The sequence below is a fragment of the Monodon monoceros genome, unplaced genomic scaffold (assembly GCF_005190385.1).
Source record: "Monodon monoceros isolate NGI ecotype Baffin Bay Population unplaced genomic scaffold, NGI_Narwhal_1 Super_Scaffold_16, whole genome shotgun sequence".
Lineage (NCBI taxonomy): Eukaryota > Metazoa > Chordata > Mammalia > Artiodactyla > Monodontidae > Monodon > Monodon monoceros.
The window spans coordinates 11,635,837-11,660,793 of NW_021703772.1; the positions used below are offsets into that span (position 1 = coordinate 11,635,837).

Here is a 24,957-nt window from a genome sequence, read left to right on the forward strand (position 1 = left end):
ATATATACAGAGGCCAAAATTGCTATAAGATGTAACCTGTCCTTATTTACAAATGTCCAAAGTGATAACGACCTGATTAAACAACCGTTGTTGTAAATACTTTTTGATTTAAAACAGTTTATTCCCTCTACTTAACACGTCTTTCCCCTTTTTCTTTTCTGATTTACTCCATTACTACACTGAAATGCCACCCTGGCCTATACTGGAATTGTCATGAATTCCAAGAGAAGGGTCGTGGCGAAGGGGGACTTTAGTGTGGAGGCCAGTGAGTGTGGGCCGGACCCACTCGCAGTCTCCCATCTCCTAGCCTGGGTCTTACGCAGAGGCATGGCTCTGTAGGTTTCTGTAATGCTTATCAGCATCTCAATGCAAGAAGAAGGAGCCGAGGATGGAGAAATAAGCCTCCTTTGGACAGGAGGTTTCAGAGAGGAGAAGGCTCTACACGAAAAAAGGGACAAGGGTGGCAGAGAAATCACAGCTTGAGTCTGGGCCCCAGTTCTCCTCCCATCCAAGCCCTGTTTTAAGGATTCAATGCGATGATGGATGTGGAAGCTCTTGGACAATCATAAGCCCGAGGCAGACATATGCAGTTTTGAGTGGTTGTCCTAGTCACTCCAGGCTGCTGTGACACATACCATCGACTGGGGGGCTTATGAGCAATGCAAATTTATTTCTCACAGTTCTGGAGGCTGACAGTCTGAGATCCGGGTATCAGCATGGGCATGTTTTTGTGAGGACGCTCTCCTGGGTTGCAGACTGCTGGCTTCTCATCGTATCCTCACGTGGGAGAAGGACTGAGAGAGAGCTCTCCAGGTCCTTTTAGAAGGGGAATAATCCCATTCACAAGGACTGCACCCTCATGACCTAATACTCCCAAAGGCCCCACCTCCTAATACTATCACATGGGGGTTAGGATTTCAACATATGAATTGGGGTAGGACACACACATTCAGTCTTTCTTTGGTTGCATCTTTCCTGTTAAAATTTCTCTATAATAATGATGTTACCCCAGTTGGATTTCTGCCTCACTTATAAGACCCTGAACTACCTAACTCTCCCCTGACTTGTTCGTATTGTTTCCCAAACCGTCTCCCCAGTCCGGTTAGGTTTCTTCCATCCTCCCTCCTTCCGGCTGGTTCCACTTAACAGCATCCAGGATACACTAGTCTTTGCAGCAGTTCCTGGACAAGGCTGCCTCCTTCCAGCTCTCCTCTAGTTTTCATTATGAGAGTCGTCTCCCTCCAATCATCCGTCCATCCAGGTCTCACCTTCCAAGTGTCCCCGCCGCACCCAGCACAATGAGGACCACACCAAAGGTTGTGAGTACTTGACTGATTAAAAGGAGGAAATGTAGTGATGATATCCAGAGAGAGGATAACATTTATCTTGTCACTTGTGACAATCAACTGGCGACAGTAGCCTTATTGGAAACTAAAAAAAAGGTTTCTGGAGTTAATTCTTGTGTTCTTTTTCTTTTTAGGTTGTTTTGCATTAAAACCAGCAGTTTAAGTTAATCTGCATTTTTGCTTTTTTGTAGGTTGCTTGTACTTATTCTCTTTTCTGTACAACATGCGTACGGGGTAAGTCCATTAATGAGCTCTGATTGCATGTTGAAAATTCACTGTATTGAATGAATCATTTTTATTATACTTTTTTAACCATTTTTAAAAATGCAAGTATAGTTAATTTACAATATTGTGTTAGTTTCAGGTGTACAGCAAAGTGATTCTGTTTATCTATCTATCTATCTATATCTTGATTCTTTTCCGTTATAGATTATTACAAGATATTTAATATAGTTCCCTGTGCTATACAGTAGGTCCCTGTTGGTTATCTATTTTATATATAGTAGTGTGTATATGTTAATCCCAAACTCCTAATTTATCCCTCCCCTCCTTTCCCCTTTGGTAACCATAAGTTTGTTTTCTGTGTCTGTGAGTTTATTTCTGTTTTGTAAATAAATTCATTTGTATCATTTTTTTTAGATTCCACATATAAGCGATATCATATATTTGTCCTTCTCTGGCTTATTTCACTTAGTATGATAATTTCTAGGTCCATCCATATTGCTGTAAATGGCATGATTTCATTCTTTTTTATGGCTAATATACCATTTTATATATATATATATATATATATATATATATATTTATTTACCACATCTTCTTTATCCATTCATCTGTTAATGGACATTTAAGTTGCTTCCATGTCTTGGCTATTGTAAATAGTGCTGCTATGAACATTGGGGTGCATGTATTTTTTCAAATTAGAGTTTTCTCTGGATAAATACCCAGAAGTGGGATTTCAGGATCACATGGTAACTCTATTTTCAGTTTTTTAAGGAACCTCCATACTGTTCCTCATAGTGCCTGAACCAATTTATATTCCCACCAGCAGTGTAGGAGGGTTCCCTTTTCTCCACACCTTCTCCAGCATTTATTATTTGTAGACTTTTTTTTTTTTTTGCGGTACGCAGGCCTCTCACTGCTGTGGCCTCTCGCGTTGTGGAGCACAGGTTCTGGACGCGTAGGCTCAGCGGCCATGGCTCACGGGCCCAGCCGTTCCACGGCATGTGGGATCCTCCCGGACCGGGGCACGAACCCGTGTCCCCCGCATCGGCAGGCGGACTCCCAACCACTGCGCCACCAGGGAAGCCCTATTTGTAGACTTTTTGATGATGGACATTCTGACTGGTGTGAGGTGATACCTCATTGTAGTTTTGATTTGCATTTCTCTGATACTTAGCAGTATTGAGCATCTTTTCATGTGCCTCTTGGCCATCTGTATGTCTTCTTTGGAGAAATGTCTATTTAGGTCTATTTAGGTCTTTTACCCGTTTTTTATTTGGTTGTTTGGCTTTTTTTTATATTAAGCTGTATGAGCTGTTTGTGTATTTTGGAAATTAATCCCTTATCAGTAGCATCATTTGCAAATATTTTCTCCCAGTCCATAAGTTGTCTTTTCATTTTGTTTATGGTTTCTTTTGCTTTGAAAAAGATTTTAAGTTTAATTAGGTCTCATTTGTTTATTTTTGTTTTTATTTCCATTACCCTAGGAGACAGATCCAAAAAAATTTTGCTACAATTTATGTCAAAGGGTGTTTTGCCTATGTTTTCCTCTGGGAGTTTTATAGTATCCTATCTTACATTTAGGTCGTTAATCCTTTTTTTTTTTACATCTTTATTGGAGTATAATTGCTTTACAGTGGTGTGTTAGTTTCTGCTTTACAACAAAATGAATCAGTTATATATATACATATGTTCCCACATCTCTTCCCTCTTGCGTCTCCCTCCCTCCCACCCGCCCTATCCCACCCCTCCAGGTGATCACAAAGCACCGAGCTGATCTCCCTGTGCTATGCGGCTGCTTCCCACTAGCTGTCTACCTTACGTTTGGTAGTGTATATATGTCCATGCCTCTCTCTCGCTTTGTCACAGCTTACCCTTCCCCCTCCCCATATCCTCAAGTCCACTCTCTAGTAGGTCTGTGTCTTTATTCCTGTCTTACCCCTAGGTTCTTCATGACATTTTTTTTTCTTAGATTCCATATATATATATGTGTTAGCATATGGTATTTGTCTCTCTCTTTCTGACTTACTTCACTCTGTAAGACAGACTCTAGGTCTATCCACCTCATTACAAATAGCTCAATTTCGTTTCTTTTAATGGCTGAGTAATATTCCATTGTATATATGTGCCACATCTTCTTTATCCGTTCATCCGATGATGGACACTTAGGTTGTTTCCATCTCTGGGCTATTGTAAATAGAGCTGCAGTGAATATTTTGGTACATGACTCTTTTTGAATTATGGTTTTCTCAGGGTATATGCCCAGTAGTGGGATTGCTGGGTCATATGGTAGTTCTATTTGTAGTTTTTTAAGGAACCTCCATACTGTTCTCCACAGTGGCTGTATCAGTTTACATTCCCACCAACACATTAATCCATTTTGAGTTTATCTCTGTATATGGTGTTAGAGAATGTTCTAATTTCATTCTTTTACATATAGCTATCCAGTTTACCCAGCACCACTTATCAAAGAAACTGTCTCTTCTCTGCTGTATATTCTTGCCTCTTTTGTTGTAGAGTAATTGACCATAGTACATGGTTTTATTTCTGGGCTTTCTATCCTGTTCCATTGATGTTTATGTGTTTTTGTGCCAGTACCATACTGTTTTGATTACTGTAGCTTTGTAGTATAACCTTAATTCAATTCAGGGAGCGTGTTTCCTCCAGCTCCGTTCTTCTCAAGATTGTTTTGGCTATTTGGGGTCTTCTGTGTTTCCATACAAATTAAAATTTTTTTTGTTCCAGTTCTGTGAAAAATGCAATTGGTAAATCGATAGCGATTGCATTGAATCTGTAGATTTCCTTGGGTAGTATAGTTATTTTGACAACATTGATTCTTTCAATCCAAATACATAGTATATCTTTCCATCTGTTTGTGTCATCTTTGATTTCTTTCATCAGTGTCTTATAGTTTTCAGAGTACAGGTCTTTTGCCTCCTTAGGTAGGTTTAGTCATAGGTATTTTTTTTCTTTTTGATGTTATGGTAAATGGGGTTGTTTCCTTAATTTCTCTTTCTGATATTTCATTGTTAGTGTATAGGAATGCAAGAGATTTCTGTACATTAATTTTGTATCCTGCAACTTTACCAGATTCATTGATGAGCTCTAGTAGTTTTCTGGTAGCATCTTTAGGATTTACTATGTGTAGTATCATGTCATCTCTGCAAACAGTGACAGTTTTACTTCTTTTCCAACTTGGATTCCTTTCATTTCTTTTTCTTCTCTGATTGCCAGGACTTTCAGAACTATGTTGAGTGTAAGTGGTGAGAGTGGACATCCTTGTCTTGTTCCTGATCTTAGAGGAAATACTTTCAGGTTTTCACCATTGAGTATGATGTTAGCCGTGGGTTTGTCATATGTGACCTTTATTATGTTGAGGTATGTTCCCTCTATGCCCACTTTCTATAGAGTTTTTTTTCTATCATAAATGGATGTTGAAATTTATCAAAGGCTTTTTCTGCCTCTATTGAGACGATCATATGGTTTTTATTCTTCAGGTTGTAAATGTGGTGTATCAAATTGACTGATTGGCGGATATTGAAAAATCCTTGCACCCCTGGGATAAATCCCACTTGATCATGATGTATGATCCTTTTAATGTATTGTTGGAGTTGGTTTGCTGGTATTTTGTTGAGGATTTTTGCCTCTGTGTTCATCAGTGATATTGTCCTATAATTTTCTTGTTTTGTGATATCTTTGTCTGGTTTTGGTATCAGGGTGATGGTGACCTTATAGAATGAGTTTGGAAGTGTTCCTTCCTCTACAATTTTTTGGAATAGTTTCAGAAAGTTAAGTGTCAGCTCGTCTCTAAATGTTTGTTAGAATTGGCCTGTGAAGCCATCTGGTCCTGGACTTTTGTTTGTTGGGAGTTTTAAAATCACACATGCAATTTCAGTACTTGTAATTAGTCTGTTCATATTTTCTATTTCTTCCTGGTTCAGTCTTGGCAGATTGTACCTTTCTAAGAATTTGTTCATTTCTTATAGATTGTCCATTTTATTGGCATATAGTTGCTTGTAGTAGTCTCTTATGATCCTTTGTATTTCTGCAGTGTCAGTTGTAACTTCTCCTTTTTCATTTCTGATTTATTGATTTGATCCCTCTCCTTTTTTTCTTGATGAGTCTGGCTAAAGGTTTATCAATTTTGTTTACCTTTACAGAGAATGAGCTTTTAGTTTCATTGATCTTTTCTCTTGTGTTCTAGTCTCTATTTCATTTATTTCTGCTCTGATCTTTATGATTTATTTCCTTCCTTTATGATGAAAACCTTGGGTTTTGTTCATTCTTCTTTCTTTATTATACTTTTAAACAATTCACTCTCTGGGATTATTCTCTCATCTGTAAAAATGAAGTGTTGGATTAGATGAACTCTAAGGTTTCTTTTATATTCTACAGTTAAGACTGATTACCAAATTGCATAGGTATTAGAGATTTTTTTTTGTTTTATAATATAACCCTTTCTTCAAAACTTTTTTCAGAGTGGGCAGGAAGCAGCCGGGCCATTACAAGATTAAATCAAGAAGTATAAGATTAAATTTGAACGTTTTAATTCTGGAGAAGGATAAGCCTAGAACATTCCGTAATAAGCCCTCTTTCTTCTGCCTCCTCTCTAGAGAATCTAAGTTATTAAACCCAACTTCAGACATTTCTAGGAAATCCTACTAGAGGCAGCCTTTAGTCAGGTTCATCTTGAGAAAGCCAGACTGGTTTAAATCACGCTAGTGAACACACGTCTGTCTATCCGTCCGCTAGCTTGGATCCACCGGATCCAACTTCGGTGATTTCAAGTTATCGTAGGTCTTTGCAGAGTGAATCAAAATAGAAAGTTGCCATGCATTCTCCTTTCCCTTTTAGTCAGGAGCAAAAGTACATGCATTAAAGAATAGGACGCCCTAGGTTTTTGGCTTTGCCATTGATTCATCTCTTAACCTATTCAAGACTCAGTTTTCTCCTGTGGGAAGTGGGCATGATAAAATTTGCCCAACTTAGTTCACAGGCATTTCAGAGAATCACCTCAAATAATGAACAGAAACATACTGAAATATTTGTGTGTGAATTATTTTTTCTCTTATCTGACTTTTCTAAGTTTCTTTTGTATTACATTCTTTTTTTTCTATTACAAAAGTCTACAGAGCACTAAATTTTACTTCCTTTGTTACTTATGTCTCATATAAGTGCATATAACTCCTGAACCAAAGATTATTCTATCCTGCACCTTCCTACCAAATTCTGGTATGCGAAGATTCTAGAGATTTCACACAGAGAGTGGCTATACTGTAGGTGGGTTTTAAAGGTAGAGAAATAAATTGATGCAATTCTATTAAAGGCAATTTGGCATTATCTATCAGGATTTTAAATGCACATGCCTGTTGACGTAGCAATTTCCCTTTTTGGAATTTATCATACATATTTATTCTGACTTATGCATAAAGGTATATGCACAAGAATATTAGTTTAAAGGTAGTGTTTGATAGCAAAAAAGGGAGATAGTGAAATGACCATCAATAAGGACTGATTAAATAGTACTTTGTTTGGTGGATAGTCATATGTATTAATTCAGAATGATTAAGTGAGAAAAGCAAGGTACAAAGAAATATACCATTTGGGTAAAAATAAAACAAGGACAAAAATCACCAAAAGTGTGTGTGTGTGTGTGATCATTGTGTAAATATGCTCATAAATGCCCAGACATGGGTTTGAAGAGAGCAATTACCTTTAGGGGAGGGAACCGGGGGCCAGAGTTGGAAGATAAAATGTCTTTTTTCCATTACACTATTTTGTACTGTTTGAATTATCATGTGCATATGTTATTTGTTTTGCCAAAAAAACCCAATAAAAGTAAAAAATGCAAGACTGATTACTAATCTGGAAGTTAGTAAAATATTTTCTTTAACTTTCTATGCAACAAGTATTTGTTTAAAAATATCTGAGATAAAATAGATAGTGACTTTTCTTCTCTTTGAAGAAGAATGACACTGGTTTTTGAGAATGCCACTGTATTCCCAGTGAATGTGGTTTATATTTTGGATGTTGACTTGTCTGAGATATTGTCTTGATCTCTTTTTAATGGGATTATACAATCTGTTTCTGAGGTGCAGTTTCTTCCTCTATAAATGCCCCCCCCTTTAAAGTGATGTTTTTGGGGATATGTCTGATGTAGAAGAACTTTGTAGGGACTAAAATCACCTCGCTTTTTTCTTTTATTGGTCCAAGTCAAAGCTTTACATGTGTTCCTTTATTAGAATTCTGCTAATCTACTTTAAACTGATTCTTGTCTGAAATTTAATTTTGCTACAAACATCTCAATGATGCTTGGCACAATTAAGTTAAAAAAAAACAAACTTGCCTTTATTTTCAAGCCATCTAATCAACTGACCTTCTTTTTTCTCTGGTTATTTTGATATTTCACTGAACACATAGTAATGAATCCCAACCTTAAATGAACCCAAGTGTTCAGCCTAGTTATTTTAAGTGCTTTCATGCTGTCCTGACCTGGCCCTGAGCATTTAAAAAATTGTTTTTACCTAATCAGGGTTTTGAACTTATTGTTTCTGCATTTATAGATAACAGGGTTCCTCAAAATTCGAGAGGCATATGTTTCTGAAACTTCAAATACATTTTTTTAAACTTAAATTATCTAATTGCTTGGCTCTTGTCAAGGTTTGAATTTTTATATACTTTTAATGACCCATAAGCATTATGTTTATAAAGATGTCCTTTTTATTAATGCTTAAGTTAAAGATTTTTTATTGTGTCTGCACATACTTTTCAAGAAAAAAGAGGTCTTAATTGTATGATTGAAAAGAAAAATGAATGCTGCTTAGACTCCTTTCCTTCCCATCACATATACATTCGTATGTATACATTTGTGTATTTCATGTGTACATATGTATATTCATGTAGATTTATGTACATAAGTATGGTTGTATATTTATGTATATATATCTTCTATCAGAACTGTACATATTGGTTCAGTTGTTTTATGTTTCCCCGTTATATGTTGGTCTAAAGGCTAAAGTCTACAGTGTTGTTAGTTTTAAGAGATCTATCAGTTATAGAAGCATGTGGTCCTGTCCACACCTTCGACTCCTGGCACCGAGAGCTGCTTTACCACATCCTCCCTCTCGGCATGCACCCCTGTCTGTGAACAGATGCTCAGTGCATTTTCACTGCAGGTGCATGATGCTGGCTGTCGTTAAGGATCTACTTATGGAAACAGTTCCTCTGGGACTGCTGTATTGAAGTGACTGATGACTCAGCATATACACAGAATTTGTGAGAAAAAGGGGCTGATTCTTCCCACGGGGCGTGCGTGCGTGTGCGTGCGTGTGTGTTAAAGTTAAGACAAGATGCGACTGTGGGGTCGTTCTCTAAAGAGAGTTGAAGAAAAGCTAGCTAAAAGTGGGGAAAGTGCTCAAATTATTCAAGTCCAAGAGCTTTCTGGTTGAGACACACATTAGAGGGAGCCATCTTGGAGTATTGGCAAATTGTAGGAAGAATAAGTTTAATCCGAGTCCAAGGCTATGACTGCAGTTCTGACCCAGGAGGGCCTCCCTGTGGGACACATACCCTAGCTGATCTTGGAGATAAAGTAAGAGGGTCTTATTGAAAAAAAGCCAAGCTTATAATTTAAACTTGACACCACTGTGGTGTCTGGTTGTGTAAACAACTACATAGTTAACATTCTAAGATTGTTCACAGCTTGGTAAACGAAATCTTACCGAGAGAGAGATTGCAGAAGATTCCGATTAAAGCAGAGTAGCTTCAGAAGGAGTTTTTTTTTTAATCCTGGCTCACATAAACTTTTATCCTGCTCACATAACCATCAACTCTTTTATTATCAAGCCACAATATAAGTTTTTTGCCTTTTTATATATCAATATTAGTCTTTTCACAGTTTCAGAGGTAAAATTATACTGTGACATTCTCATGAGTTAGATAAACCAACAGTGCTTGTTATAAGGTATATACCATGTACCCATCGAGGTGATGAATACTGGTAAACTAAAGCAGATTCTTCACTTTCTAGGGTGGAAAGAAGTTTATTGGTCCCTGCGGGGGAAGAGATTGCTCTCTTTGCCAGTGCTTTCCTGAAAAGGGGTCTCGGGTAAGTGATATAAAAATCAGCATGGGAAATGGGAACGGGAAACGGGAAATTACTAATCAAAGGGCATAAAGCTTCAGTTACGCAAGATGAATAAGTTCTAGAAATCTTCCGTCCGACCTTCTACCCACTCTCAGCAATAATGTTTTGTTCACTTAAAATTTTGTAGAATCACCTTGTACAGAAAGGACCCTGGTGCAAATGGTCCATGCCGGGTCGCCATTATTGATATTCGTGTTGTATATCAACATTTTAAAGGCTCTGTCTGAGAAATTCTGCAGTGAGTTAAAAAAAAAAAAAAAACCTACTTAACTTTGTTTAAAGTAGTGTTTCCAGACATTTGACCACATGACTCTTTTTTGGACAGCACCTATTAAGATCCCGTGGAATAGTGTTCTGTAATCGAAGTGAGAGCTGCGTTTATCGTGTGCTTCTTGTGTGCCCGGCACTGTCCTATGTGCTCGAAATGCTTTAGCTCACTGATCCCACGCAACAGCTCTCTTCCCATCTTATGGTACCATCTTTGCAGTGTCGAAGACTTCAGCACAGAGCAATTAAGTCCACCCAGGACGGTGCTCTTGATGACTACACCCGATTCTCTGCCCTGAGATGCACAGTAACCCTTACAGTATATAGGGTCTCTTACACATTTATTTATGAACCTCTCTCGTATATTCTGACAGCAGCAATTGGCAGGCACTAACTCATCTGTGCTGGAGTATTAGATCAAACCATCCTCTTGATTAAAAATACTCCCACAATCTTCCCAGAAAAGAGTATGTTTCAGAAGTTTTGGACAGTTTTTGAGTCAGATCAGTGATCGTTTTGAAACATGTCCAAATCGATCCCACGGGGCTGTGTGTGACACTCAAAAAACACAAATCAGTCAAGATGAGTCAACAAGGAGGTGAAATATTACCTTTCTCAGAGAAAGGACCATTTTTTCTCCCACAGCATTGCTTTATCGTCACACGAGTTGTGTGACACATGTGCAGGTCCTCCGTTGTGTTCTTGCTGTAAGCATCTACCTTGTTGAGCTGAAGTTATGGCAGATCGCTTTCAACTTAAACGGATTTGTTTCTTCTTCAGTAAAATTTTGGTGATCAGAATTTACCTCGAGCTTTTCCCAGCCACTTTCATGATACAATTTAAAAACCGCATTTCCAGGAAACAAAGTTAGGACCCTAAAAAAGAGCCGAAGTGCTTTAGCTTTTTTCATGTCAATGGACACAATACTCAGGAAAAAAGCCTGGCGTTTGTGTGAGGTTGTCCCTATAAACGTGCCAAGGTTTTAAGACCCTTTGAGCTTGAGGCCCAAGAAAAATGTAGTGATCAGCTCCGTGGCAGGAATGGGATGGGGACACCACAAAACAAAGAGGGACAGTGGTTTTGATGAAGCCGGCTAGGTGTGGTCCTCTGATTTAATGATGTTGGGACATTGTTTTTTTTTTTGCTGTCACAGCTGGATGGAGGGGGGTGCTACTGGTTCTAGTGAGTCACAGCCATGGATGCTCTTCAATATCTACAATGCACAGGACGGCCCCACATGAAAGAACTGAAAGAACTAGCCATCCTCAAACGCCAGTAGTGCCGAGGTTGAGAAACCCTGCTTTAATCCTACAGCAACTCTGCGAGGCCAGTAGGATTATTACCAATATTTCCATTGGTCAGTACAAGGAATCTGGATTTACAAGAATTTTAAATCACTTGCTAGTATGTGGAAGAGGCAGGAACCACCTCCTGGTATTTGGTCTCAGCCCCCGAGTTTGCCCTGTGATCAATGAGAAGAGGATTACACTCAGGTTCAAACACCAGTTTTAGCCCTAACTTTTGGGAGCCCTCGTGGCGGCTTGAATCTGCCCAAGCCCCAGTTTCCTCTGCCCAGTTTTCTCATATTTACCTGCCTGGCGCTTTGTCTTCTGTGTCCTTGGGCCCTAAAGCCATCGTAAGCATTTGCACGTGTAGAGGATGCTCTGTCTCTCCCTTCACACAGTCTTCAGCGCCGTGGGTCAGGAGGGCTCACGGGGGTGGGCTGCGCCCCGCCCCGCTGTCTGCGTCCCTGCTTCTGGGTGGTCAGGGAGAGCTGTGTGCGGAGCACCGCCAACCTCTGCCCTTCCCGGCACAGACGGGTCCTTTGTGACGGCACAGGTCGCTGGTGATGTTTTCCAGCTAGGAATTTGGGAGCGTGTCTGGTGCATACCCGGCAGGTGGTTTGGAGGCGACCAGCCGGCTCGCACATCATCTCTCGAGCCGCCGTGACAGCTCAAGGTGCACTATAAAGACAGGAACGTACCGAATTCCGAGGGTTGAGGCTCTGCCCGAGGCGGCATAGCCCGTGAGTGGAACAGCCAGGCCTTCCTAAGAAGGAAATGATTCCTCTCGTATGGTTGAATGGCTGAGTGAGTGGTTTGTTCAGCCCCAAATCAAAACTGCTGTGTCTGCAGCGAGGGTTGGGTGCCAGGCTGGGTGAGGGTTTCAACGGAGATGGAAGCTGGGGTTTGAGGGGGAGTTGGGATGCATCAAAGGGCAGGTGCCAAGGGGGGGCTCCTTCATCTCACCGCTGTCCCGCTGGAGGCTCACAGCCCAGCCTCAACACATGTTCTCTTCAGTAATCACTGTGACCTCCCGTTGGACCATCTCCGGCTGCGTCAGCTGGGCCACTCACGCTCCCTTGAACATAATCTAAATATTCCCACTCCTCTACCTTTTTATTCTTTTAAAAGAATAATTATAGTAGTTTTTATTGTAATATTCATATATGCTTATTATAGACCATTTAGATAATACTGGAAAACTAGAAGGCACAAAATAAATCATCCATGGATTCACTACGATGAAGCAATCACTCAATATTTATTAATTTTTTGACACACCACCTCTACCCTTTTCTGGAAAGCCTTCCCACTTCCACTCGGCCTCCATCTTGAGCCCTCCTCAAAGGAGCTCAGAAGAGACGCTGCCCCCATAAGGCCTCCTGCCTGTCCCAGCTGGTGTGGATGGGTCCCCCCGTGTGAACCTGCTTCCCTTCCGTGATGCTTCTCATACCCTGACCTCTGCTTGGGTTCGAGTGTGGATATGTCTGACCCTCTTGATTAGATTGTCAGCTCATGCTCCTTAAAGGGGGCTGTGTGGACATGTGCGAAATGTTTATGCTGGCTCCCGGCCCATCGTGGATGCTCTAGAAATAGAAGTTGCCTATGTTTGTTTCTCCTCTTTGAGAGATGGGGGTCCTTTTTTGGTATTTCTTTGAGGTGATCACAGTAGATGGCACCTAACAGGTAGTTAATAAATACACATAAATCAATAACTTAAAATTCAGAGTTCAGCCTGGACAGGATTTGGGAGCCTGAGCTGGTGGCCACATGCAGCATGTATGTGGGGACACCCACCAAGTCCAAGGGAAACGGGAACGGAATTAGTGGTAAGTCTCTCCCCCCTGCGTCTTTTTTTCCCCACACACAACATGTAAACCTGGTAGTAAGTGACCATCTCACAGAGTTCAGATTTTCTTGGAATTTCAGGTAGGGCCAGAAATAAGCACTTTGAGCCACAGAAAGGAGCATGACCGTTGCTGTACTCAGATCTTTTAAAGGTTCAGTAGCATCCTGCATTTTCAGTGTGGGACACTGGGGATTACCCCTTTGGTCTTTTTGGTTTTCAGAGCCCTCACCTGGAAAATAAGGGTTTGTACTGGAGGGCTGGTCCTGTCCCTCCCAGCCCTAACACCCTGTGGTTCTGTGATGTGCGGCACGACTTTTCACATGTGACAGCGATTTAATGGCTTCCAAAATACTTTGTGACTCTGCCTAACGTTTACCCAAGCATCATTATGGTCCCTCTTTAAGGATATGAATGAGGTGGACTTGGGCAGGATTTTAAATTTTTCTTTATCTGTTTCAACGGAAGAATCTCTGTTTCTTTGATGGAGGTCTTGTAGGGAAAATTACATGTCTTCATAGACTAGGATGGGACCTTTTGTAAGTTCTGCTTTAGTAACTAGTTTGATAATAAAGACACCTTCTATACTTTTTTCCAGAATAGAATATATTTGTATTGTTTTCCATTCAAGGGAGTCTAGTAACTGTTAAGTCAGTAGAACTTTACAATTTGGTAGCTTTATACACAAGAAGGTCAAATGGCTTAAAACTCAAGGCCTGTCTTAGTTTTTTTTGGTTTGAAAACCAAAATCACACATCAGCAAACCAGTCTTTCCTTTGGGACTTTTAAATCACTAAAGTATATACAAGTATCTTTCCTGCAGTTTCATTCACTTGTCCCTCACACTCCTAAGAGCTTGCATTCCATTATAAAAATGGAATTTCCTTGGGTAGTTTTAACTGTTGTTAACATTTTTCATATTAAATTATTTGCACACAAAGTTCTAGAATTCAACCTCTTTATCACTCACACAGCTGTGTTCTAGTACACTCTCTAACTGTAGCCTGATAAATGGTTCAGAGCAATTATTTTCATGTCCCAAAGTTTGCGTAAGTCAATTATGTTACATTTTGATAGAAGCAAGTTCCAGTGACAGCGGAGAAGTTGGCAAACTTGGTCTGTCGCCACCTCTTCGTGTTTTGGTTTTGATTTCTTCTTTTTCTTGCTGCTGCTTTCTCCTCCAAGCGCCAACTCCTTAGCTCATTGTGTCTCTACTGGAGAATTCTCTGATAGATGCTGACACACTCAGTGGCCTTCAGGGGACAGCAGGTGACCTGAGTGAGGGGCCCTGGGAAGGGGCCTCAGCCTTGGGGACTATATGAGGAGCAGAGCAGTGCGCTTGTCATGTAAAGGCATCAGACTTCAGAATTAAAAAAACATAGTGCCTAACAATTAAACAAATTTCCTGGTAGAATTCAACCCGCCACGTGCCAGCTTGTAACTGGTTTAGCTTGTTAAAGTGTTCTCCTTGTCATGAATATTAAGCTTAAATTTTGAAGAATGGAAAACTTGCAGAAGTTGAAAGAATGAATCTTTTATGTCAGTGCACGAGGAAGTATTTCTGAACAGGGTATGGGAGACCGGGGGGGGGGTAGAGGGGGGATATATGCCTATCATTTTATATTATTTGGCCTATTAGCTGTCACTAATAGCTGATATCTATACAGAGGAATAACTCCAACTAATTAACATGGCTTTCAGCGTGCTTGACAATCTGTCTCTTTAGATCCAGCGTTTGTGTTTGAAAAAGGAGAGAAAGCAAGCTTATATCTGCCTGCTACTTTCATTAAATAATTTGCCAGTATTATTTACCAAACAGGCCAAGTGTACAAAACCTCACTGAGGAATCCTGGTTGCAGAGGATGTCTGAAGGTAGATTTTGGCATCTCTCCCCCAGTCAGTCACCTCATTAAACGGGCAGTGATTTGCAGCCTGAACCCTTGGTCTTCTGTGTGGAGTTCAATCCCATAGCAACGATGATTGCTGAGCTCTGCGACCCAGTGTGGACCGTGGCCAGGCGGGCGCAGAGCTCAGCAAATGTGGGGCTAGGCTGAACTTGAGAGGATCAAGGTCATTACCAAAGTGGAGTCAGCCTTTGTTGTTGGTGAGAAATAAGGTGCATCTCAAAGCAGGGCGTATTCCACGCAGGAACACAGGGAGTGGTGTTTGTGACTCTGAGAATACCTCTCTAGTGCAAAGGTAGCCTCCGACTAAACTAGTTGAAATGCTGAATTACAGAGTTTTTAGGAAAGAAAAGTGTACTTCTCCTTTCAAATACCATTTTCAATAAGTTGCCAAGAAATCCACAGGGAAACATATGTCTCCAAGGTGCTCTTTTGCCACTCCTCTGTCATACATACCCGAACTTGCAGTTCACTCAGCAAATAAACATTCATTCATTCAGCAAACAGCCGTTGAGCATTCACCGTGTGCCAGGCATCTGACGAGGCTGTGAGGCCTCAGGGGTAAAGAGGACAGTCCCTGTGGCCTGGAGCTCGGGTTCCAGCAGGAGAGACAGGCTCACCTCCCAGCCGTTATTTCTGGGTGCCTGATGAGTGCCAGGCGTGGGGTGGTCTAGGTGCTTGGGACGCATCAGGGGAGAGGACAGACGAAGACCCTTGTGCCCTCCCCAGGTGGGTATTTGGTGCCCTACCTTGATTTTGCACTGGAGCCTGTGTGTGTGGTAGGCAGTGCCGGGGAAGCTTGGACCTGGTGGAACTGGCGGTCCACTAGCAGTGGCCTGGTGGAAGCATGGTGTGTTCATTCCTAGGGCTGCTGTAATAATGACCACATATCTATCTGGTGGCTTTAGACAACAGAAATTTATTTTCTCACAAGTTCTAGAGGCCAGAAGTCCACCAGCAGGGTGTCACCATTGCCATACGCTCTCCATAGGCAATAGGGGAGACCCCCATTCCCTGCCTCTTCCAGCCTCTGGTGCTGCTGGAGTTCCTTGGCTTGTGGCTGCATCACTCTCATCTCTGCTTCCATCTTCACATCAGCTTCTCCTCTGTGTGTCTGTTTCAAATCTTCCTCCATGTCCCTCCACGTCTTATAAGGATACATATAATGGCACTCATACCTAGATAACGCAGGACAAAATCCTCATCTCAGAATCCTTAACTTTACCACATCGTTTGCCACCTAAGGTGATATGCACGGGTTCTGGGGTTAGGGCGTGGACATATCTTTTTGTGGCCACTCCAAACCACTGCAAGTGTTTGGGCAGAGAGACCAGCCCCTACTGAGGCCCTGAATTGAGAAGGAGATGGGGTGGTATGTTTGGTGGACCAAAAGGTGACCGGAAAAGTTTGATCCTGCAGGTGAGGGAGCAAGTGGTAAGGGATGCAGTTGAAAAAGCAGAGATACAGTTTATCCTGAAGAATAAGCAGAGGATTCGAAAGATTTTAGGAAGAGTAGAAACAGGTTGAATTTGCGTTATAAGAAGATCGTTCTGGCAGCTCTTTGGAGAATACAGTGATGGTGGTGCGGGGTGGGAGCAACCTTAGGAAGGACGTCAGGAGGCCGCTGTCGCTGCCCCGGTGGAGGTCACGGTGCCTTAGCAAGGGCGTGGGCGTGGGCGTGAGCGTGAGCGTGGGCGGGGTGGGGGAGAGGATGGGTGTCGGAATGTTTGGGAGGCAGACTGGTCGGGAGAAGGAGGCTCCATGCGGGGTGGTCGGGGGTTAGGGTTAGAGGCGCCCAGGACGCCCAGGGGCGTGAGAGCAGCTGTGTGGGTGGCGGCCTGTGGCCGAGGAGCACGTTTTGGGGGATGATTCTGAGTCCAGCTTTGCATGTGGACGTGTGGCCGGGGCTCCTGAAGGGCGTCCGGGTGAGCGAGGGAAATAGAGGGGGGTGCTCAGAGTTGGATGTCATTGACCCCATAGAGATGGACAAGTTTGCCTAAGAGAAAGCGAGAAGAGGGGAGGGCGGCCTAGTGGAGTTGCAGGGGCAATCCCACCCAGCCCGCCTGCCCCCAGAGGAAGGGGAGCCAGCACGGGAGACACAGGCAGGAGGAAAACATGGCCAGGGCCAGGGGCAGGGACACCAGAAGAGCAGAGCAAGGAAGAGGGAGGGAGAGACGCCTGGGTTCAAGCTTCTCAGGTGCTGACCAGGAGCTCTCAGCGCTGCCTGTTCCGTTCCCACAGCAGGTGGGCGATGCTGGGCTGATGTTATGCTGTTTCTAAAAATGGGAAAACCACTCTTCCATGACCTGGCTCAAGGGGTGGCCTTATTTTTTTTTTTTTTATTGAAATATGGTTGATTTACAATGTTTCAGGTGTACAGCAAAGTGATTCAGTTTTATACACACACACACACACACACACACACACACCACACACATGTTCTTTTTAAGATTATCTTCCATTTTAGACTATCGCAAGATATTGAATATAGTTCCCTGTGCTATACAGTAGGCGGGGGACCTTATTTATTGTTCGGTGGCAAAGCCGTGTCTTCTAGTTCTCAGTGCAGTGTTTTTTTCCCACTGCACCAAGCTGCCTCTTAAGAAAACAGCTGATCTTTTTCTTACATTTTGTATCTATGTCATAGGAGATGATGGATGTTCACTCCACTTACTGTGATTCATTATGCTGTACGTCTTTTTTATCTTTTTTGTTTGTTTGTTTGCTGCACCGTGCGGCTTGCAGGATCTTAGTTCCCCGACCAGGGATCGAACCTGGGACTGAGGAATTCCCACTGTTTTACTGAGATATAATTGATGCACCACTGTATAAGTTTAAGATGTACAGCATAGGGAATTTCCTGGTGATCCAGTGGTTAGGGCTCCACGCTTTCACTTCTGAGGGCCGGTTCAGTCCCTGGTCAGGGAATTAAAAATCCTACAAGCCGTGTGGCACGGCCAAAAAAAAAAAAAAAAAAGAAGAAGAACCTGGAAGAAAAAAAAGATACAGAAAATATAGCTTATTAATCAAATAAAAAGACATTAATAAGTGAGTTTTACCTGACTGGTTTGGAAGACCACCTTATTGTCCTGCTTGTGTTTATGAAAAAAATAGTATTCATTTTACATCCATTAAAAAACACACACACACAGCTGAAGATCCTGAGTCAGCGTTACTACAGGCTAAACTGACAAATTTATGCCCTCATTGAGTGAGACAAATTTATGCCCTTATTGAGTGAGGTGAACTTAAGGTACAAGAAAATACTCTGCCATTGCAGTCCGGTCTCCCTGGATTGTCTACTCTTTGAGTAAAACCTTTTTGTTATTTATTTTATGATCCTTCTAGATCTCCAGCAGTCCTTACATCTGTGATACAGGAGGACCCTGGAGGCACCAGCTCTTTAGCTGCGCATTGATTCCCGTTTGAGGGTTTAAGTGATGTTATAGCGCCACCTAGGGGCTGAACGGTTGAATTTCAGTCAAGTGTTAAAAAGGCAGAGGGGTGCTGCCGAAAGCTTCTTTGTTGATTTTAATAATAAAAGGCCATGAGTATATGTTTAGAATTTATACTGTGTAAGGCAGTAGCCAAGGTGCTGAGGTGGTAATAAAAATTTACACGGATTCCTGGCCTCAAAAATCTTACTGGACGACATCACCCCAAGCAGATATTAAAGTAACATGCACGAAACAATAATGGAAAAGAGATGCTGAGCCTCTTTAGGTATTATGTTAATTGTTTGAGGGTGGACATGAGAGTTTGTACCAGAGTGAGATTAATAAGGACTAGGGTGAAAAGGGAAGCATGTATGACTCTGCTTCCCCAGGTGGTAGCCAAGTGGCCTTGGGTCACTTGCTTCATCTCTCTGAGGCTCAACTTCCTCACTTCAGAATGAATAAGTAGATACAGGATGACTTTTTTGCTTTAAGGATGTAAGGATTCCATGAGAAGAATGCACAGTGCTGTGTCAGTGCCCAGAATGGAGTAAGTGCCCAGTGAAGGGTACACTAACATCGTCATCATCATTTTCATCATTGCTGTCATCATAGTTTTGGTTGGAGGAAGGTTGAATTTGAGCTACAGATGGACAAAGGCTGCTATTGCCTCAGGCAAACAGAAGACGCAAGTGTAATTGGAGCAGAGGGTGTAGGTGTGGACACACAGGGACTAGGGTTGGCTGGGGTGGAGGAAGGTAGACTGTGCTCATTGCAGGTGTTGATGGAAGCAATAACACAGCAAAGGGAAGACTGAAGGTCAGTTGACAGTTACATGTGGAAATGGGGAGGAGACTGGAGTTAGAGAAGCTGGGGAGGCTGGTGCTTGTGTCCCCCACCTGAGATGACCAGACCACAACCCAGGGTCTCCACGGTGGGATGAAAGAAAGACAGACACACCTGAGACTTAATTCAAAGAAAGATGTGATAGGCTTGGTCTTGGGACGGAATGGATAAGGAGGGAAAGGGGGATCACCAAAGCTGACAGCTGCGTGGGGAGTTTAAATGATGGAAGGAACCAAGTTGCCATCTGCTGAGTCAGGGGAAAAAAAGGCAGGGAAACTAGTCTGGGATGAGCTCACCTCTGATATGATGAGTGTAAATTTACAGGAAAGAAGATTCAAGGAAGTTTCTAGAAAACAGAGATAGAGGATGGGACTAGAAAGTTAGATTTGAGAACCACAAAAATGGAGGTCTTTAACTCATTTGATGAATACTATTGTTTCCCCCCCAAAAAAAACTTCATAAGAGAAAATAAAATACATCAAGATAAAATTTTTTAAATGTTTACAAATAAGATAAGGCTGGAAGCAGTTGAAATGTCATGGTAGGCAGAGCGTGAGTGTGGTTTAGTGCAGGGACCCTCCATGGTGCCAGGATGACGCCGTGGAAGGAGGTGAGGTTTGGAGAGAAACTGACTGATCCAGGTGTGAACCCAAGCTCACTAGACACCTCAGTTTGAGTAAGCTATACCCCCCTAGGCTTTCCTCATTTCTACAGGGATAAAAATCTCAGTGTTGCTGGTTGGTTTAAGTGAGGAAAGGGAGGCGCATAACCAAGCTTAATAAAGAAATACCTTCCCCTTCCTGCGATACTTTTGATGATCAATGTCATGATCTTATTGACCAAGGTTAGTTTGGAAATTTATGTGTAACTAGTATAATAAAAGCATCTTTCTTACTCATTTGTTTGTTCGTCCATTCATTCATTCATTTATACTTCCTTGCACTGATTCTCTGGTTAAAAAAGAGCAAGAAGTAGCACAAAAAGTGTGTTTGTACATACATTTGTCATTGTATATCTGTAGCTATTTCTCTCAATCCTCATACTGCTAAAATGACAAAGGATTTCTTAGATTTTTGTCATTCCCCATAGGGTTTGGGCCCTGGAGGCAAGCAGATCCGTGGCAGCCCAAAAGACTGTTGTGGAGATTTGCGTTTTAAAAATATACATATCCTCTTATCTGTTGGTCTCGTCTACCAAGTGTTGTGAAATAAAAATAGTTTGATCTTAGCCCAGCTCCAGAAACGTGCCCGACACAGACGATTAACAAGGCAGAATCCTAAAGGAATGTTCCGGCTTCAGAGAGCCAGGTGTAGGATTCTATGTCCACTCCGATTGCCTCCATCCTTTATTTGTACAGCTGGCCCGAGAGCCCAGTGCGCCTGCAGCCACAGTGGGGAGGCGTGTATAACAGGTCTGATGACACGGTGTCAGCCTGGCCTTTGGGTAGAAGATGATGGCCTGGTGGCTTCCCATGGCATGCCAGAGCTTCCTCAGCTGTCAAGCCGATTGGCATTTCTGGATTTAGTGAATCCGTTTTCTGACTTCATTGTCTCTCACAGAAAGTCGGAAACCACAGAGGCAATTCCATGCAAAAAAAAAAAAAAGAAATTCAGAGATCCCGCATCTGGAAGCCAGCCATTCCCCTGGGCATTTTTTCTTTTTGCTACAGTGTCTTCAGTGCGGTGGTCCATTGCCTATCGTGGGTGGAGGGTGCATGGGTAGGAGTGGACTATTTCTTTAAAATTTTTTATTTTAAAGGTGCAAAATTCCTGTGATTATTTAATGATTCTGTAGTTATAGAAATGTCTTTTCTGGGCTTGTTATTTATGTATGCCCCTTCATCCCGAAGTTAATTCTGGTGTAGTCTGATAAATTAGTAAGCTCAACTATTTACTTTTAAACATCGTCTTTTTTTCTTTTACTGACTCCTTCTTTTACATGAAATAACTTAACGAAAGTGGAATTGTTCTCTCCATCACTGTGGATAAATTATTTACTCAAATTGGGTGAACTAACAATGATATTTCAAAGATTCGTGTTTGGGAAGTTTCTGTGAACAGCTTTCTGACAGATTTAATACTGTTTTACAAGGTTTAGAGTATTTTTTACATTTATCCTGTAATAAAATACCTATTAAGAGGAAAAAACAGCACTGCATAGAAAACAAACCACAGTCTGCCCCGTATAAAAGTAGGCATTTAGTGCTTTCTGTTAGTTTTTTCACTTTTCAAGGTAGGGGTTGTGTTTGCCATTTAGCATGGTTGAAAAGAAGATGGAGGACACCTGTGTCATATCTCAACAACAATAGACACCAGACATTACTGTGTTCAAGGCCACTTGCTCTGCTCGCCCCAGCGTGGAATCATCTCAGATCTGCATAGCTATTCTCAGCTAGACTTCCAGGGATGTCAGTTTAGAGACAGGAGAAAGCAGATCCTTTTCCTCCTTTACAGTCTTCCTTTGTGTTGGGTGGGTGGATCTGACATTATTTTATTTTTATTATTTTATTAAGTATTTATTAATTATTTTATTAAGATTTTAATTATTTTTATTAATTATTGTTTATAATTCTATTTTTAATTATTTTTAAGATTAATTATTTTATTAAGATTTTATTAACATTATTTTATTAAGTATTTATTGTTCTCTGCCTGTCTTAACATCGTGGCCTTGGGCACCTAGACTCTGTCTTCCAGGAGCTCACGGTCCGGTGGATGTAGGTCTGGGAACTTATAGACAAAGAGGTGATCACAGGAGCCAGTGAGAAGTGTTATTATAGAGGTGGCTTGGAGAGGCATTTAATTCTGAAGGGTTTGGGGCCAGGGCAGGAGATCACTGGAGTCTTTCGGGGGGGGTGGGGGGGGAGTCGGGGATTGAGAGATGACATGGAGGGCATGGGAGGGACACTTCAGGGACAAGACACCGAAGTCTGTGAAAGAACAGAGCTTGTTGAGAAATGGCAGGGATGTCAGTGTGACCCATCAGGGCTGGGGGAGGAAGGGGAAGGGGGGGAGGAAGAATTTAATAATGCAAATTCCCATCCCTCGTTGTATTTCTGTTCGTGAGTGTTTTAGATGGCACTTTCTCAAACCAGGACACATTTCTATGTTGAATGGAGTTTTATCATTCTTGCCCCGGTGCTGAATATTTCCACTCCTTTTTGTTTTCTCCCCAAAGTTCCATTAGCTCCCTGGATCCGGCATCACGTGTCTAAAATGAAATACATTAAAGAGAATTATAGCCAGTGAATTGGCTGTCCTCTCTGTTACCCTTTATGTTCAAACATGCATTTTGTTGTTTTTAAATAATACGTTATTGTGAAGTACAGCATTCACAAAAGATAATTTAGGAGTCTCTGTGAATTATATGTAAGACACAAAGATAATTTCCAAACTTAATGAAAAAGCAGTTATTTCCTGAGCCTTTAATTTAGGAAAAATGGGAGCTTTTCACTTATGGTAATTAATCTAAACCAAGTAAGATTAAAACTGGTAGAAAAGGTCAGCTGAATTCATTATTTATTCTTACTTCTAGATTGTAGTTTAAAAATTGTATAATACCTAGAGAAAAGTAATATGCCCTCAAAGTGCCCCCAGATGGTTTGTGCCCATAGAATTGACTTTATATATTATTGTTGTCTTTTCTGTAACACATATTTATACACTTAAGCTTCCTTGAAAATGCTGAGCTTTTAGTATTTTTATGGATACTCAAGAAATAGTAGCTATTATAATGATGATGAAAAAGCATGAAGAGAAGGGAAAGTACAAACAAAGTATGATTTTGATTTATAAAATTTAGGCAGATGGTAAAGTTTGTCAGTAATGTTAGTAAGGTTAATGACTTAATGATGAAAGAAATCGTAATTAATCTTTATTATAAAAGTCACATTTGCTGTTGGTAAGATGCTCACAAAACAGACTTTATCATTGCCCTGCTTTGTATTTCTCACTCTTGAGATGTGGTAATGTGCCGTTTCTTGTATATCCGTCTAGAAATGTTCATTTACAAACATATATGTTAAGAAAATGTATGTCCATTTGTTTCTCTACCGGTGGGATCATATGATGCACGGCTTTTTTTTTCCCACTTAACAATGAACTATTTATAATAACAATCATGTATGATAACAATAGCTAGCATTACTGTGCAGGTACTATGCTACACACCTTACATGCATTGTTCTTTTTATGTCCACAAGCCACTGACAGATAAAGAAGCTGAGGAACAGAGGGGTTAAGAAACGTGCCCAAGGTCCCACAGCTAGTAAGTGTGGGCCTGGGCTTCACACACAGGCGCTGACTGCAGAGCCTGGAGCTCAGTCGCTCTGTTTCTTCTTCATGAGCATCACAAGGCTGTTCTATATCCATCCAGAGAGACCTACTTCATCCTTCAGTGTCTGGGCCCTGTGCATTTCCCTGAGGCCTATTACTTCAGTGCTCCTTTTTTGGGGGGGGAGTTAAGGGGGGGTCTCCAGCTGCCAGTCTCTTCATCTCTTTGTCTGTGGGCTTTCTCAAAGCCCCAGGAGCAGATACTTCCCACCCACCATCAGTGGCCCTCCACCAGTGAGGTAAACACCCTAACTCCCTTACCCCGGGCTGGATAACTCTGAGGTGTGTATTCTACCTTGACACCCAGAGTTTCCACTCTGGGTTAAGCTCCAGTAACCCACGGTGGTAACTGGCTTGATAGCACAGCCTTATGGGCTGCCTTTCCTTCTCTGTGTCACATCCCTGCTCCTTCATCCCATCTCCTTCTTACCATGTCTCCTTTATTCTCAATTAAACCGTTTGCATTGATGCCGTGTCCTAATTTGCTTCTGGGGCACCCAGACTAAGACAGCCTGTGCGGTATTTCATTGTATGAAGATACCATAATTTATTCAATCAGTTTCATTTGGGATTTTTATGGGATTTCCAGTTTTTCTTGATATTACCAAAGATGATGTGGTGAATATTCTTGCATTATTGTCCTTAGACCAGGACAAGCAGGGCTTCTGACCCCAGGCCCCGCCTCAGGCAGGGCCGCACTGGGGACCAGGACCGATGGGTCCCAGCATCTGTTTCTTCCCATTAAGGTTGTTAAAACTCAAGACAGTTTAGGTGATACAAACAAATTTTATTTAACACCTCATGAAGTGGGCCGCCTCTGTTCCCGAGGATCTGGAGAACTGCAAAATGGGGAGAAATCAAGAAGCCTTTATAGGATAAAGAATAAGGAACAAGGAAGAGAAAAATAGAAACGAATAAGGAACAAGGAAGTACGCGTAGAGCCCAAAGTTGGCTTGGCGTCTGGCAATTAGCTGCCTGGATGGATTCCATTTCTGTTTATAAGGAGCATTTACAGGGGCACAGAAGTTACATAAATTTGCTGAAGTGGCACCCAGGCAGCAGCGGCGCCATCTTGGGCTTAAAAGTAGTTTCAACAGGATGCTCTCTGACCCTTTATCCAGTGGGAGTTGACCGCATGAGGAGCTCTGGGGTTCATGCTCTTGGGCTGGGCTGGGGCCCCATGGCCGGGCCCTGGTATCCAGAGGGTGGCCACCTAATAGGACAGCCTCCCTTGCCCGCTTGTGGGATTTTGTTATTCGTTCATGGAATTCCTGAGATTGGGTCACCAGAATGACACTGATACACTGATTTCAGGTGACTCAAATTTTTATG

General features: G+C 41.8%; 1 protein-coding gene across 6 annotated transcripts in view; it reads left to right on the forward strand.

Moving 5' to 3' along the window:
• COL4A4 (collagen type IV alpha 4 chain) overlaps positions 1–24,957 on the forward strand; it is a 140,645-nt gene that overhangs the window by 17,894 nt on the left and 97,794 nt on the right. For all 6 annotated transcript variants that reach the window (XR_003793820.1, XM_029224501.1, XM_029224503.1 and 3 more), the window contains 2 exons: positions 1,538–1,580; positions 9,598–9,675. Coding sequence is in view for 3 of the 6 variants with exons in the window: in XM_029224501.1 (XP_029080334.1) it covers positions 1,538–1,580; positions 9,598–9,675 (121 nt within the window). In the remaining 3 variants the exon portion in view is untranslated. The remainder of the gene's footprint in view (positions 1–1,537; positions 1,581–9,597; positions 9,676–24,957) is intronic.